A 15,851-nucleotide genomic window follows, 5' to 3' on the forward strand; every position below is an offset into this window, starting at 1 on the left:
CCCTTTCACTCCTCCTCCTGTCATGGCCCTGATCGAGCAGGAGGTAGTTTGTTCCCCAGGTTGGCGGGGTCAGCTGGGTGACAGACATACGTAGTTATTTAGTGAGAATCCCCGAGGCCTGTATGGAACATGCGTACATTTTTTAAAATTATTCTTCCCTTGCATATTTGCTTTACTTTTTATATTGTTATCTATAATAATAAAAGTGTAATATGCTAATTAGACCAGACAGCCAGACAACCTTCTGGCTGTCCTTCTGGATGAAGCCACAGTGGGGGCAGAGGCAGTTAGGGTCAATCAGACAGGCAGGCAGAGTGGTTAGGGGCAATCAGGCAGGCAGGCAAATGGTTAGGGGTGATCAGGCAGGCAGGCAAGCAGTTAGAGGCAATCAGGTAGGCAGGCAAGTGGTTAGGGGTGATCAGGCAGGCGAGTGGTTACGAGCCAGCAGTCCCTGATTGCGAGAGGGATGTCCGAGGGATCCTGGATTGTGAGAGGGTGCCAGCCGGGCTGAGGGGACACACCCCCACCCCCGTGCATGAATTCCGTGCACCAGGCCTCTAGTTTTTATTATAAGTAGGATATTTTTAACCATGGTCTTTGTAATAAAGGGTCCTATCATATTGGCCTTTGGGTCCCCAGCACTTACCACAGTGCCTGCTATTTAATAAACATATGACACACGCTGGATGGACAGATAAATCAGTGGACAGTGTGTGCAACACCTCCTGTGAGCCCAACATTATTAGGGCTTAACGGCGATGTTTTTATGCTTTACTTACGTTGCCTTGAAAACGAGACTTGAAAATGTGCAAAAGAAGTGTGAGATGTGGACTTAATTACAGTTCTGTGCCTCACTGCTCCATTTTAATTGCTGGTATTACCTACAGACTATCTTCCCCTCTAGTACTTGGCCCATATTGAGGGACGTTGGAAACATGCTTGAGGGATTTTTCATTATTTTATATACGATATTAAGGCTCCTGACCCCGGGTGAATTTTAAATCTCGGCTGTTCCTCAAATGACTTCAGAATAGAAACAGGGACAGTCACCACCAGTTCTCACTCGCCTCTTCAGTGAGCAGGTGAACTTCCTTGAGACACTCATCCTCTCCGAGTGCTTTCCTTCCCACGTCTGCTTCCCTCCCGAGTCACAGCACGCCATGCGGGTCCAGAGGGGGCCCCGCCTGCCAGTGCCTTTTGTTCAAATCATAGCGTCACACGTACTGACATTTCAATATTGTCTTCTAAGTGATCCTGTTTTTTAAAGCCTAAAATTGTTAAGCTGTCATTTATTCAGTTTACATAAAGAACATAATTCTTTCTGTTACAACCTGACGCTCTACAGCTGTTGCTTAAAATCCTCTTCAGTGTTCTCTTGCCTTTTTGTTTCTGCAGCGACTACGACAATATACGTACAGAGGTTACCTATGTTGTCAGTGGTCTTTGACTCTAACCTGATAGATACGAAGTTTTATATGTTAATTACTAGTCTGCATTGAACTAAAATCTAACATCTGCACTGTTCTTTCTTTTCCTTTCTCTGGGTTCGTTTTGATTAATTGCCTGATAATGTGAATGGTGAGTGTCTTTTCAAATAATGTCCTTTATGTATGAAATTATATGGGAGGGAATAACATTTTAAGCCTCAATTACTCTTAGTTTTTTAAGGAATAAAAATAATATATTGTAAACTAAACTATTTTCCTAAAAGACAAAAGTTTTGTTTGTTTTTTTAAAGCAATTATCAAAATCTGTAAAGTCAAAATAAACCTTTATGGTAATTAACATACTAAGTAAGTATATGCTCATTGAACATTATATAAACTCTCTCCCTGTAGGAATTAGTCCAGATTTATTATTTTTGTTAGTTACATATACACAGGTAATACAGTGGCCTAAAATGTAGATGGTAGTTTACATGTAATCTGTATTTATAAATTCTCTTTAGACTAGGCCTTCATTCTTCTGTTCAGTTATAGCTGTAACTACTGAAGTTACTAGGGAATAGTTTCCATTTTATTTTCTACTATTAAAGCCCTTTGCAGCTTTCAAAAGGGCCTGTGAGTGCAATGCATCCCCTCTCTCCCTGCTGCTCCCCGCCCCACCCCGAGTCTGCAGTGATGATGTGGAAGTGAGTTCCCGTTTGAGTGCACGCGGTTCCCTCTTCCCGTCCACAGTGCTAGACGCTCAGCGCCCCAGTGTCGTCAGGGGTGCATGGTGGCACTGAGCTTCCCTCTCTGGGCAGAGCCGTGGTCCCAAGAGGAAGAGAAGCAGTGGCAACCTGAGCCATTTTACTGTGACGATTCGCTACTCAAAATAGGATGATTAGGTCCTTTACTGCAGTACAGTTTTGTCACCCTAAGTTTCAGAATGCCTGCCGAGTGAAAATGACACGATTAGAATGAAAGCCCTTGCTCCTTTTTCCCCCAACAGGCTGGGAAGTTAAAAGATGGTGCTCGTTCTGTCACTAGAACGATTCAGAATAACTTCTTTGACAGCTCCAAGCAAGAGGCCATTGACGTTTTGCTCCTGGGAAACACTCTAAATAGTGACTTAGCTGACAAAGCGCGAGCACTCTTAACCACTGGAAGTTTGCGTGGTATGCGTACTTACTTTATATTCTACCTGCTTGGTGTTACTGGCGTTCCCCCTGACAGTCCGAGAGGTAAATGTGAGCTTATTTGCATAAGTGACTTGTAGCTTGAGTTGATTAAAGTAAGTTTGGAAGGATTTTCTATCAACATGATTTTGTAAATAGATTTTTTCTTTTAATGTGTTTCTATTGATTTTTAGAGAGGGAGGAAGGGAGAGGGAGAGAGTTAGAAACATGAACAGTGAGAGAGAATCAACCATCGGCTGCGTCTTGCACGCCCCACACTGGGGATCGAGCCCTCAGCCCAGGCATGTGCCCTGACTAGGAATCGAACTGTGACCCTCCTGGTTCATAGGTCGACGCTCAACCACTGAGCCACGCCGGCCAGGGATCAGAGGTGTTATTAAGCCATAAACGGAGGCCCAGGCATGTTTTCTCTGATAGGTTCTGATGGAGGGGTTAGTGGTTTAAGTACACTAACTGCAGAAGGCAGGGTTTCACAGAGCATTCAGCCAGTAGAGCATTCAGTAGCCTCGTTATGTAGCAAACAAATGCTTTCCTGAAAAATCAGTACCTGCCTCTTGTATTGGGTATTTTGCTAGTCACCACCTAAAAGTTTCTATAACTTAGTCTTACCTATTCATTGCTATTGCTTAAAGAAATACTAAATCATAGTAACTAATGATTTAAAATATTGCTTATTATTGGACACCACCATTTCCAATTTTAACATTTGACATAAATATATGGCTTTTATTGTGCCTTTAATTTAAACCACAAGAACTTGAGCTCATATCAGGAACATATAGTAAGTGGTATCATGGGAAAACCTCAGCATTCGTTATAAAACTTAATAAATTAGACTTCCTTACTCGTAAGTTTTTTTCTATTTTAACTTTTTAGCGCTGAGCATTTTTATTTCCTCCGTTACCTCCAAACCAACCCTTCCGGTTCTCCCTGTTCCAGTGGGAGAGTGTCCCTCCCAGGCACCGTCCTCTCGGGTAATGACTGGTCAGGTGGGTTACCGCGGGCTCTTCGGACTCTTCCATGGCGGAGGTCGCTCATTACAGTCAGCTCCTCGGGCTCTGCCGGTCGGCTGGGGCTGCGGCCCACTGAAGCTCTAACACACCAGCTGGCCCTGGCAGTGTGGCTCAGTGGTGGAGTGTCATGTGCACCAAAAGGTTGCTGGTTCGATTCCCGGTCCAGGCACATGCACGGGTTTCGGTCCCGATACCCAGTAGGCGCAGGAGGCAGCCAATGGATCTGATGCCTCTCTCACCTCTCTCTCTTCCTTTCCCTTCCTCTCTCTCTAAAATCAATAAAAAACATCCTTTTTAAAAACCTGCTACACCTCCGCTTTGAACATCAAGCTTCCTTCCTGCTTCCAGCAGTAGAGACGTAGCTGCTTGCACCCTTCCACCTCTCCCCCCGTGCTCCCCGGGGCCGCCCTGGATGCGAAGGCATCATTAAGAACCTCAAAAGTAAGCAGCGCAGGGAAGAAAAGGAAAAGCGAGGGGCCCCAAATCTCCTAGCCTGAATCATCAGTTCAGTTTCTTGCACGTTTCCTGAAAAAACAAACCCAGTTCTGCCGTAGCTCACGTCCTGAGATGGATGGCATCTTGGGGAACACCTTGGGCGCAGGCCAGTTCTGCATTAGTTTCTGCATGATTTCACTGGCAGTGGTACCAGGCGCACACAGAGAACTGCCCCCAGCAGAAGCAAGAGGAGGAGAGTAGAAAACCCGTACATACAGCCCAGCCCGGGTGGCTCAGTGGGTGAGGATCGACCTGTGCACCAGGAGGCTGCCCGGTTCACTTCCACATCACGGCACATGCCTGGGTTGTAGGCTCAGTCCCCAGCAAAGGGTGTGCAGGAGGCAACCGCTCAGTGATTCTCTCTCATCGATGTTTCTCTCTCTCTCTCCCCCTCTCTTTTCCTCTCTCTCTAAAAACAAAAACTTTTTTTTTTTTTTAAGAATACATGCACACACCTGTGCACACACCTCACCCCTCTACCTCGGGTCCCCAGCTGTGCTGAGAGCCACTGCCATCCCTGGTGCTGCCACTCAGTCCATTTCAGAGACCCTGCCTCCGACACCCAGTGACCCAGGCGGCAGCCCCCCCGAGGCTGTTGCTGCAAGCTGACGTCGGGTCATAACTCCGAGTAGTCAGGCACCCCTTGACCAGTGAACACGTGTAAAACTGTGCCGCTGTCTTGATTAGGTTCCCGTCTTTTTTGGCACATCACCGCCTAAGTGATGGTTTTGCCCCAACCCCGTTCCCCATAGACCCTGTGGCGGGACATGGCACAGTTTTGCACAGCATGGTGGCTTTCTTGGAATGCGTGTGCTTTGTTGTAACTGAATTGATTGAGCTTATCCATTGGTGCGTCCCAGAAAGAATTCTAAACGATGTATGTTAGGGCAGTATCTTCCCATGCTCAGGATCCTGCAGCCTCTCAGGTTTTCAGGTGCATGTTCTCATTCACATGTATGTGCACATTTGTGCACACACGCACACACACACATATACACTCAGACACACACACACAAACATACACACTCACACACAAACATATACACTCAGACACATACACACAAAAACATATACACTCAGACACACACACTCTCACAAACATACACACTCAGACATACACACTCACACAAACATATACACTCAGACACACATATTCACACACACACTCACACAAACATACACTCAGACACACATTCATTCACACACACATTCACACACACAACATTCATTCACACACACACAAACATATACACTCAGACATACACACTCACACAAACATACACACTCAGACACACACACACAAACATACACCTCAGACATACACAAACATATACACTCAGAGACACACACACATTCATTCACACACACACAAACATATACACTCAGACACACACACATTCATTCACACACTCACACAAACATATACACTCAGACACACACACACACACACTCACACAAACATATACACTCAGACACACACACTCACACAAACATATACACTCAGACACACACACACATTCATTCACACACACAAACATATACACTCAGACACACACATTCATTCACACACACACATTCATTCACACACTCACAAACATATACACTCAGACACACTCACACAAACATATACACTCAGACACACACATACTCACACAAAAACATACACTCAGACACACACACTCACACAAACATACACACTCAGACACACAGAAACAGAGACACACACATTCATTTACACACACACATTCATTCACACACACACTCACACAAACATATACACTCAGACACACACACACAAACATACACACTCAGACACACACACACAAACATATACACTCAGACACACACACTCACACAAACATATACACTCAGACACACACACACACACTCACACAAACAGACACACACACAGGAGCAGCCTGAGATGCAGCCCGGCACCTGACATCAGAGTCGCTGCACGGTTCCCCTCGGCGCTGACGGTCTGCTTCGGTGGGCACTCATTTTCGTTCCTGTGCCCTGCAGCCCCGGGAAAGTAAGGTCATCAGATGGGCTTGGAAGAAGGGGCGCCTGAGAGTGGTTTGTCACCCCCCGGTTTGCCCTTGCCTTGCTGTTTACTAACGATCTTTGTTTTCCTCCTCATGCATCCCTAGTTTCCGAGCAGACATTGCAGTCAGGTACAGTACAGCACCCCCTCCACCGCACGGCAACTGCTCTTCGTCTCCTCAGGGCGGTGCTGTAACAGAGCCCCCTCGGTGGCCACGTGCTCTCCCCCTCAGACTCCAGCAGCACAAATGGACACCTCAGTTTAACCTGAGGAAACCGTGGCAGATTGAGAACACAGTAACTTCTTCTAGAAGGCTCTCTGCCATCCTGTAGCAACTGTTACATTGCGGTTAAGTAGGGCTCACCCGGTTTCATGTCACTTGATACTTCATTGAGCAAACGTTACTGCGTGCCCCACTCTCAGGGCGCTGACGGGGAGACCCAGGCGGGACCGTTGGGGATTGATTCCAGAGTACTGTCTATGACAGGGGTCCTCAAACTTTTTAAACAGGGGCCAGATCACCGCCCCTCAGACCGCGGGAGGGCCGGACTATAGTTTAAAAAAAAACTATGAACAAATTCCTATGCGCACTGCGGGCCCGGGACGCGTCGGCTGCTAAGCAGGACAGGCAGCGGCCCCCGGCGGGCCGGATCCATGTCCTCGGCGGGCCGGATCCATGTCCTCGGCGGGCCGCATGTGGCCCGCGGGCCGTAGTTTGAGGACGCCTGATCTATGATATTCGTGTTGCTCGACAGTGTCTCTCACTCATAATGTGTGAAAAGGCATTGGCTCCTTCCTCACACTGTGGATGAGACATTCTCAGTGTAAGACCCGAACTAACGTGATCTGAAGTCTGTTGAAAAGCATCGAGGTTGCGAAGAGTTGGAAGCGTTGAGCGTGTAAGACCCCACAGTGGCTATTTCCTTGCCTTTCCTGTTCATGGCAGTTTCATGCCTCCGTTTTCCGGTCAGAGTTGGTCATCTGGTCTCTAAACCCAGGTTGGTGGCGAAGGGAACAAAAGCTAAACTCTTGGCCAGAGATTCCGTGGAAAGACCTTTCTCCCCTTGGCTTCAGATTCGGTGTCACTGAGGGCCTGTTTGGCGTGGCGTGCGGAACGCTCCGGGGGACGGGGCATTGTTTTGAAAGGATGGGCTCCGCCCCGAGGCGCACTGCCGGGTGGCAGCGCGGTGCTGAGGGCGGACGTCCGCTTGAGCAGAGACCCGCTAAGGCGAAGGGCCGGCCCGTGGAGAAAAAGCTAGATTTTTTAAAACGTCGCATCCCCTTTATAAACGGGCTTGGTGAGTTCATACAACGTGGCGACACGTTTTTGTTCACACGACTCATTGTCTTGCTGATGATTTTCAGCAGCAGGGCCATGACAGGACTGGTGTTTAGGTCCAGAAAGGCTGCAGAAGCCGTTTCCGAAGTAGTAACCATGGCAGGGACTTAGTTATACAGACCAGAGAGTCTTTATCTGGGGTCAGCCAGCTCCCAGCACCGAGAGCAGCAGGCCAGAAAGCAGAACACACAGTCTGCTCTCTCCGCCTCACCGCCTCTGCGCAGTCAGTCCCAACAGTAAGAGGGCGAAAAATCAGCCGCCGGGATCGAGGCTGTACGAACACGTTATTCCCCTCTTCTGCCACGAAACTGCGGTGCCTCGGTATCGCAAAATAAATAATAGAATAAAACAGTGTCGTGTGGTGAAAGGCGAGAACCGTTCCGGTTTTCCTTTCCTTTGACCCAGTGCAGCCAGTTAAGTGCATCGTCTCTGTTCTAAATGAAGGGCCTCTTACAGTTCCATCCACTTTAAGTGCCGAGAATTTAACTTAATCGACAGGAAGCGCGCTCTAGAAGGAAGGAAACTAGGGCAAGCGATCGGGGATTTCAAGTGTATGGGGCCTTCCTTCACTCACCCATTACGTACTGAGCCCTTCCTGTGCACCAGGGGCTTCTGGTCACTAAGATGGGGCAGTGGACCGGCATTGCTGCCCTCCCGGAGCTTCCATCCTTAGGAAGAGAGACGGGCAGTTAGAGATAACAGATGAAACGCGTAGCGGGTGAATGGTGAGAAATGCGACAGAGAAAAAGCACGGGCAGGACGGAGGCGCTTGGGCCCGGGGTGCAGGTTTTAATAAGGCGCCTCCCTGCGACGGGGAGACCTGAAGGCAGCGAGGGAGGAGCGTGGCAGGCGGCGGAGGCAGCCGTGCAGAGGCCCCGTGGCGGGAGCGGGCCGGGCCGCGCTGAGCAGGGCGTGGACGGGGGTGGGTAGCAGGGGCGGGCACAGGCAAGGCACGTGATTCAAGGAGGTGCTTCCACTCCGAGCGAGGTGGGCAGCGTTTACAGTGACGTCATCGCGGCCCCTCCTTGCCATCCAGACTCGGTGTTTCTGTCCGGGAGCCCTGATTCTGCGACCACCTGTCATGTCAGTGGCCGGAATCTTACGTGTAAATGTCCCTAAACGTTGTTGTCCGGGGAGAAAGTAAATTTGTGTTTTTCCGGCCTCGGAATGGAAGTTACTAGCGTGTGAAGGCCAGTTGCCGTGCTTCTAAAACACGTGCTGCCTCTGGTTTTGTGCCTTAGAAAAGCAACGTAGCGTTTAGTCGGAAAGGACGGTTCGCTCCGCATGCTGCGTGTGGCCGCGATAATTTCACGGTGGCTTTGCTCACCTCGGTTACCGCGTCGACGCGGTCGCCCTTTGCGTTGTGTCGGTGGGTGGCATCGGGCTGGGCTCCGCTCAGGGCCGCCTCTGCCTGTGCATGTGCCCGCGGCGCGTCGTGCCTGTTTGCCGTGACGCTTGTGCGTGCCGCGCGCCGCTTCTCCGTGGTGACCGTCCGTTTCGTCGTCGTTTTAATGCGGTTAAAACTGTTGTGTTTTGTGTTTGATTAGCCTCTTCCAAAGTCCTGAAGAGCATGTGCGAGAACTTCTACAAGTACTCGAAGCCCAGGAAAACCCGCGTGTGTGTGGGCAGCTGGAACGTGAACGGCGGGAAGCAGTTCCGCAGCATAGCCTTCAAGAACCAGACGCTCACCGACTGGCTTCTTGACGCGCCCCGGCTGGCGGGCGTCCCCGAGTTCCAAGGTGGGCCTTCGGTCTGTGGGTGTCACTCACACGTCCCGGCTGATGTCTCCACCCGGGAGACAAGGGGGCGCTCTGCAATATGCATGGCTTTAAAGGAAGTGGGGTCAGAGGTTGGAAGTCCAGCATTTCCTAGATCAAATCCATCAGAAGCTCCCATCCTCTTTACTCCTGGGTTTTTACTTTCTGAAAAGCACAGAGGACCAGCCTGCGGTTTTCGAATTCGAATGTGAAAAATCTCTCCCAACCGTTACCCCGCATTTGCAGTTTTCTCAGCCGCTTGTTGTCTGAGCCTTCTCTAAGACCCCTTCCCCTCCAGTGTTGGTTCACGTGAGCCGTCAGAGGGGCTTGTTTCCCGACTGCCCGCAGTGCAAACTTGAGCAAGGATTCTTCCAGAATGATCTGTGAAAGCTTAAGGGTCCCCCAGAATAGCAGTCTGGAAGAAGAAACCCTAGGCCGCCTGAATAGAGAGTGAATTTCAAGTAATGTTGTTCCACTGCCGGGTTTTTGTCTTCGGTGTGAGTTTGGTTAAACTGAAAACACAAACGTGGGTCTTGTGAGATCTGGTGTCGATCCCAGTTGCGCGGGGGGCTGGCGGCAGGGGTGCCATTTGACGGAGGCTGCGTTTTCACCGTCTCTCTGGAATGCGTCCTTGTAGAGAGAAGAAGTAAGCCGACAGACATATTTGCGATTGGGTTTGAGGAGATGGTGGAGCTGAATGCGGGAAACATCGTGAATGCGAGGTAAGCCAGCGGGCGGCACCCGACTTCGGGGGCGGCGTGGGGGCAGATACGTCAGCAGTGTTTGTTTACAGAGGTTGAGAGGAAATATGTGAAGGTCCCTTTAAACTGTGAAAGAGGTTCTCAGACTTGGTATCAGGATCTTTTCTGCACTCCGAAGACCGCGGAGAATCTTAAAGAATTTGTACACATCTCTTTCACGTCTGGCTTAAGATAGCGGGCTTCTCGCGTTTCCTTTCGCAGGGGTCTGTTGTAGTGTGTTGTTTCGGTTGAACTATATGAAGAAAATTACATAAGTATGTAATGGACATGGAAATATTTTAATAGCCTTTTCCAATAATCTCTTCTCTGAGACGACACCAAAACTCAACAAATAGTAGTTTCTTAAACTTCAGTTGCAATATGGAATCTGAAAAGATGGCAATGAACTTTTTTTTTTTTTTTTAATATATTTTATTGATTTTTCACAGAGAGGAAGGGAGAGGGATAGAGAGTTAGAAACATCGATGAGAGAGAAACATCGATCAGCTGCCTCCTGCACACCCCCTACTGGGGATGTGCCCGCAACCAAGGTACATGCCCTTGACCGGAATCGAACCCGGGACCTCTCGGTCCACAGGCCGATGCTCTACCCACTGAGCCACACCGGTTTCGGCAAGGCAATGAACGTTCTGTGCGAATGTTCGTTTTCTGTTGGTCTGTCTGTGATGCCTGATTTTGAGACATCGCGTGTTGTTCACTTGGAAGATGTTAGCTCGCTGAGTTAGGGACATCTTCACACGTTTTCCGTGCCCTTACACACTCAGAACACGCGTCGGTGCCATCGTCACTGACCTCATCAGCCAGCTCTGGAGGATCGGGGACTTGTCAAGGTCACAGGAGCAGCCCCACGTTTTCCAGAATTCTCAGTTTTGCTTAAAAACTCAAATTTTATCATTGGGAGCCCCCGCGGGCTGTTTCCCTTGAAAAGATGGGATTGGTCCAAAAAGTATTTGCTGAATAACCCAAGTCTGAATAACCAGTCCTTCTGGGTTAGTTCCTTCACGTACAAATGGTTTTCTGCGAAAGAAGCGGCAGGTCTCTCGGCTCCCGCTGTCAAGCGCTTTTCCGGGAAATGGCAGCCACTCGGCCGGGGCAGGGCGGGCTCTGTGTGTAACCCGTCACACAGCCCGGGGAGGGCGGGGCGGGGCTGCGCTCTGACCCAGTCAGTGCTGGCTGCTTCATCAGGGCCCTCTCAGGGAAAGGCACTCTTTCTTTTTTTTTTTTTAAATATATTTTTATTGATTTTTACAGAGAGGATGGGAGAGGGATAGAGAGTTAGAAACATCGATGAGAGAGAAACATCGATCAGCTGCCTCCTGCACACCTCCCACTGGGGATGTGCCCGCAACCAAGGTACATGCCATTGACCGGAATCGAACCCGGGACCCTTCAGTCCGCAGGCCGACGCTCTATCCACTGAGCCAAACCGGTCAGGGCAGGGAAAGGCACTCTCACGTGCAGTGCGAGGCCGTGAGGATGGCACCTGCCGGCTCCGTGCAGGGCGTCGGCACGCATAGGCCTCGTTGCCTCTGCCCGGGACGCAGGTGCCCGTGGACAGAGGGGGAGCAGTGTCTCAGCAGGGTGTGGAAATGGCTTCGAGCTCACGGTGTGGGGACCCTAGGGACGCTCCCAGACCACACGTGGAGAACTGCTGTCGGAAGCCTCATTACTAAAGCAGATGATTTGAGTGAAACCCAGAGCTTAGCTGCCTTATTGTGACAAGTGTGCCTGCTTTTGAGGCTGAGCAATGGCCCGTCTTGGACGGCTTTTTAGAATGTTCAGCATAAACTTAGGGGTGAGATAGCATGGCCTGAGAGTGTGGGCCTTGTTTGGACCCTGTAAGAAGACCGTATTTCAGCCTCGGCGGGGTGGCTCCGTGGTTGAGCATCCACCCATGAACCAAGAGGTCACTGGTTCGATTCCTAGTCAGGGCGCATGCCCGGCTTGAGGGCTCCATCCCCAGTAGGGGTGTGCAGGAGGCAGCCAATCGGTGATGTTTCTCTCTCATCGATGTTTCTATCTCTCTCTCTAAAAATCAGTAAAAACATTTTTAAACATCTGAGTAGGGATGGATATAAGCTATCGGGGGTCACTGACAGCTGTCTTACGAAGCAGCGCCCTTGTCCTTGCCTTCACTCCGTCCTGCAGCACCACGAACCAGAAGCTCTGGGCCGCGGAGCTCCAGAAGACCATCTCCCGGGACAACAAGTACGTGCTGCTGGCCTCCGAGCAGCTGGTGGGCGTCTGCCTGTTCGTCTTCATCCGCCCCCAGCACGCGCCCTTCATCAGGTGGGTCCTCCGCGGCTCCCTCCGCTCCTGCTCCCCCCCCCCCCCCCCCCCGTGTGTTTGTGCGAACCGTGCCGGTCGCCACCTGGCGCTCCGTGGCCGTGGCGCGCTCTCCTGGAATGACGCGATGCACGCTCCTGACATCTCCTGAGTGCGGGCACCTGTCCGGGTCGCATCTTTGATTCCAGATGCTTTGTGTCCCAGGGATGTCGCCGTGGATACTGTGAAGACGGGAATGGGAGGCGCCACTGGCAACAAGGGAGCGGTGGCCATCCGCATGCTGTTCCACACGACCAGCCTCTGCTTCGTCTGCAGCCACTTCGCCGCCGGGCAGTCCCAGGTCAAAGAGCGGAACGAGGACTTCGCGGAGATCGTGCGCAAGCTGAGCTTCCCCATGGTGAGCTGCCCGCGCGCGCCCTCGGAGATGGGGCGTGGGAGCTGTGCTGAGGTGCCCGGCTCTCGCTCAGCCGCTGAGGATTTCAGGTCCTGCCTAGGAATACCAACCGCGCTCACCTAAACAGATATTTCACGTGTTCTCGCTGCGGGTAAAACATGAGCGTGGCGGGGGGCGGGGGCAGGAAATTGCCACCAGCATCTTGAGTTGAGCTCTGACTTGGACCTCCTCTCCGGCTCCAGGGAAGGATGCTCTTCTCCCACGACTACGTGTTCTGGTGCGGCGATTTCAACTACCGCATCGACCTCCCTAACGAGGAGGTGAAGGAGCTCATCCGGCAGCAGAACTGGGACGCCCTCATCGCAGGGGATCAGCTGATCAGCCAGAAGAACGCCGGGCAGGCAAGTCGCAGGAGGACGGCGATGAGAAGGGCGCCGTGGCCATGCAGCGCGCTCTCCCTAACCCACCTGTCTCGTGGGCTCTCTGTACACTTAGTAAACGTGCACTGTAGTCTAACAGGCACAGACTTGCCGTCCCTTTAAAAAAGAAAAAGAAAGGAAAACCCACATTAATTCCCCGGAAGAAAAATCTATTGTGTCTCTGTAAGGTTAACTTTTAAGAAGAAGAATAGCCCTAGCCAGTTTGGTTCAGTGGATAGAGCGTCGGCCTGCAGACTGAAGGGTCCCAGGTTCGATTCCGGCCAAGGGCACATGCCTGGGTTGTGGGCTCGATCCCCAGTAGGGGGCGTGCAGGAGGCAGCCAATCAATGATTCTCCCTCATCATTGATGTTTCTATCTCTCTCTCCCTCTCCCTTCCTCTCTGAAATCAATAAAGAAATATATTTAAAAAGAAAAAGAACCACAATATAACTAAGGTATTTTTAACCTTAAAAAAAAAAAAGAATATACATATCATCTCCCTTTTTAAAAAGATATCTTCTATTGATTTCAGAGAGGAAGGGAGAGGGAAAGAGAGAGAAACATCGGTGATGAGAGAGTCACTGATTGTCTGCCTCCTGCACGTCCCGCACCGGGGATGGAGCCCACAACTCGGGCATGTCTCCCCCTGGTTCATAGGTCGACGCTCAACCATTGAGCCACACCAGCTGAGCTCATCTGCCTTTTTGAAACTTATTTCTTAAACCGTCTGACCACAGCGTTATGGAAGAACTACCTTCAAGTTTTTTCAGGGTGGAGGCAGTTGTGGCCACCTGCTCTGGTGCCTTCATGGGCAGTGGTCGCCAGCACCACTGGGGTCTGTGAGGTCCGAGAGGTTGGTGACCGCTGTTCATGGGGTCAGACCTACATTCGAGCACTTGGTCACCACTTGCCCGTTTGGGGCCCCGGGTCCTCATCTGAGAATCAGACATCAGACCAAATGACTTCCAAAGTGCCGACAGTGCTGTGGTTCCTCGGTGCGAGGTCAGATAGGCGCGGGAGGCCACGGGTCAGCTTCCGCCCCTGCGCTTTGTCCCGCTCATCGGGCGTGCTTATCCGATGACGCACACAGATGTCGCGAGGCCTCAGCACTTAGACATAGCGAATGGCTGTTCAGTGAAAATGTTTTGCTTTGTAAGCAACTTACTTTGTACATAAATAACTTACTTTGTATATGTTTATTGTAGATTTTTAGAGGATTTTTAGAAGGAAAAGTAACCTTTGCTCCGACATATAAATATGATTTGTTTTCTGAAGACTATGACACCAGCGAAAAGTGCCGCACCCCCGCGTGGACCGACCGCGTCCTCTGGAGGAGGAGGAAGTGGCCTTTTGATCGATCAGGTCGGGAAGTGGCTCCTCATGTCACTGAGTTGGTGCAGATTCGGGGGGGCGGGGGGGAGGGAGGAGGGAGGGAGGGGGAGGGGGGTGTGAGTGTCTGAGTCTCACAGACGGATTGATGGATTGATTTTTGCTTTTCTAATTTCCTTTGTTTGTTTTTAACTCCATCTATTGGGGTGACAGTGGTTGATAAGCTCATGTAGGTTTCAAGTGTCCATCTCTATGGTACAGGGTCTGTGTATCACCTGTGTGCCCACCACCCACATCACATCTTCCGTCACCATATGACTGACCCCTTTACCCTTCACTGTTTTTCAGCAAAGGTTATCTAATAGAATAAGTGAAAGTCAAATATAAAACAGATTTTAAAAAATATTCTCAGATTTGCCTTTAATACCAAGGAATGTTTCAGTCTGTCTCAATGACGTTATTTCATATAAAGGGAAGCGAGAAACCCCTTTGTGACAGTTTAGTGGGCCGCCAGCCGGGTTCTGACATGAGGCAGTGTCTGCACATGCTCTGTGGAGTTGTTTACGAAGCCTGGCTGGGCTCAGGCCCGGAAGTGACCTCAGGTAAAGCCGCATCGCACTTTCTATTCAGTGAACATAAAACTGTGACTTCACCAAAAGCCTTGCCGACTTGAGGTGTGTAGACCTGCGGCCTGTTGGCGACTGCGTCTGCGTGGCAGCCCGAGAGGCGGCAGGGGCGACAGGGGCTGGCCGGCCGTCACGTCGCTCACGCCCTCTCTTCTTGTCTCGCGACAGCGGAGGACTTGGACCTCCTCAACGCCAGTTTCCAAGACGGAAGCAAAATCCTCTACACGTGGACCCCGGGCACGCTGCTGCACTACGGGAGGGCCGAGCTGAAGACCTCCGACCATAGGTGCCGCGTCCGCGTTCCCTGGGCTCGCATTGAGGGTGACACGCGTCCCTCCTGAGGCACCCTAACCCTGTCTTCCTCGCGCCTCAGGCCCGTGGTCGCCCTCATCGACATCGACATATTCGAGGTGGAGGCCGAGGAGAGGCAGAGCGTCTACAGGGAGGTCCTGGCCGAGCAGGGCCCGCCCGACGCCACGGTGCTGGTCTCCGTCCAGAGCTCGGGGCCAGAGAGCAGCTTCTTCGATGACACTTTGATCGACGAGCTTCTGCAGCAGTTTGCGAATTTTGGTGAAGTAATTCTCATAAGGTGAGAACTATTTACCGTTCAGAAGCAGCTCATGGTTCCTAAATCACATTTTCTGTATTAGAAACGGCCTTACCGAGGGTTTGAATAGTGTTGAATGTTGTTATTTCCAAACTGGGGGAAGACCATGCTGTAGAAACGTTATGCAGCCCGGCTGGCGGGGCTCAGTGGCTGAGCGTTG

General features: G+C 50.8%; 1 protein-coding gene across 10 annotated transcripts in view; it reads left to right on the forward strand.

The window, feature by feature from the left end:
• SYNJ1 (synaptojanin 1) overlaps nucleotides 1-15,851 on the forward strand; it is a gene marked incomplete at its 5' end in the record, with an annotated part of 65,368 nt that overhangs the window by 27,168 nt on the left and 22,349 nt on the right. For 5 of the 10 annotated variants that reach the window (XM_080654537.1, XM_080654534.1, XM_080654541.1 and 2 more), the window contains 10 exons: nucleotides 2,434-2,599; nucleotides 6,279-6,302; nucleotides 9,059-9,250; nucleotides 9,906-9,990; nucleotides 12,178-12,318; nucleotides 12,520-12,712; nucleotides 12,952-13,110; nucleotides 14,335-14,491; nucleotides 15,253-15,370; nucleotides 15,458-15,673. In XM_080654537.1, coding sequence (XP_080510663.1) covers nucleotides 2,434-2,599; nucleotides 6,279-6,302; nucleotides 9,059-9,250; nucleotides 9,906-9,990; nucleotides 12,178-12,318; nucleotides 12,520-12,712; nucleotides 12,952-13,110; nucleotides 14,335-14,491; nucleotides 15,253-15,370; nucleotides 15,458-15,673 — 1,451 coding nt within the window. The remainder of the gene's footprint in view (nucleotides 1-2,433; nucleotides 2,600-6,278; nucleotides 6,303-9,058; nucleotides 9,251-9,905; nucleotides 9,991-12,177; nucleotides 12,319-12,519; nucleotides 12,713-12,951; nucleotides 13,111-14,334; nucleotides 14,492-15,252; nucleotides 15,371-15,457; nucleotides 15,674-15,851) is intronic. The other 5 variants (XM_080654535.1, XM_080654539.1, XM_080654543.1 and 2 more) reach the window with 3 other exon arrangements.

Source organism: Plecotus auritus (assembly GCF_963455305.1).
Source record: "Plecotus auritus genome assembly, chromosome: 2".
NCBI lineage: Eukaryota > Metazoa > Chordata > Mammalia > Chiroptera > Vespertilionidae > Plecotus > Plecotus auritus.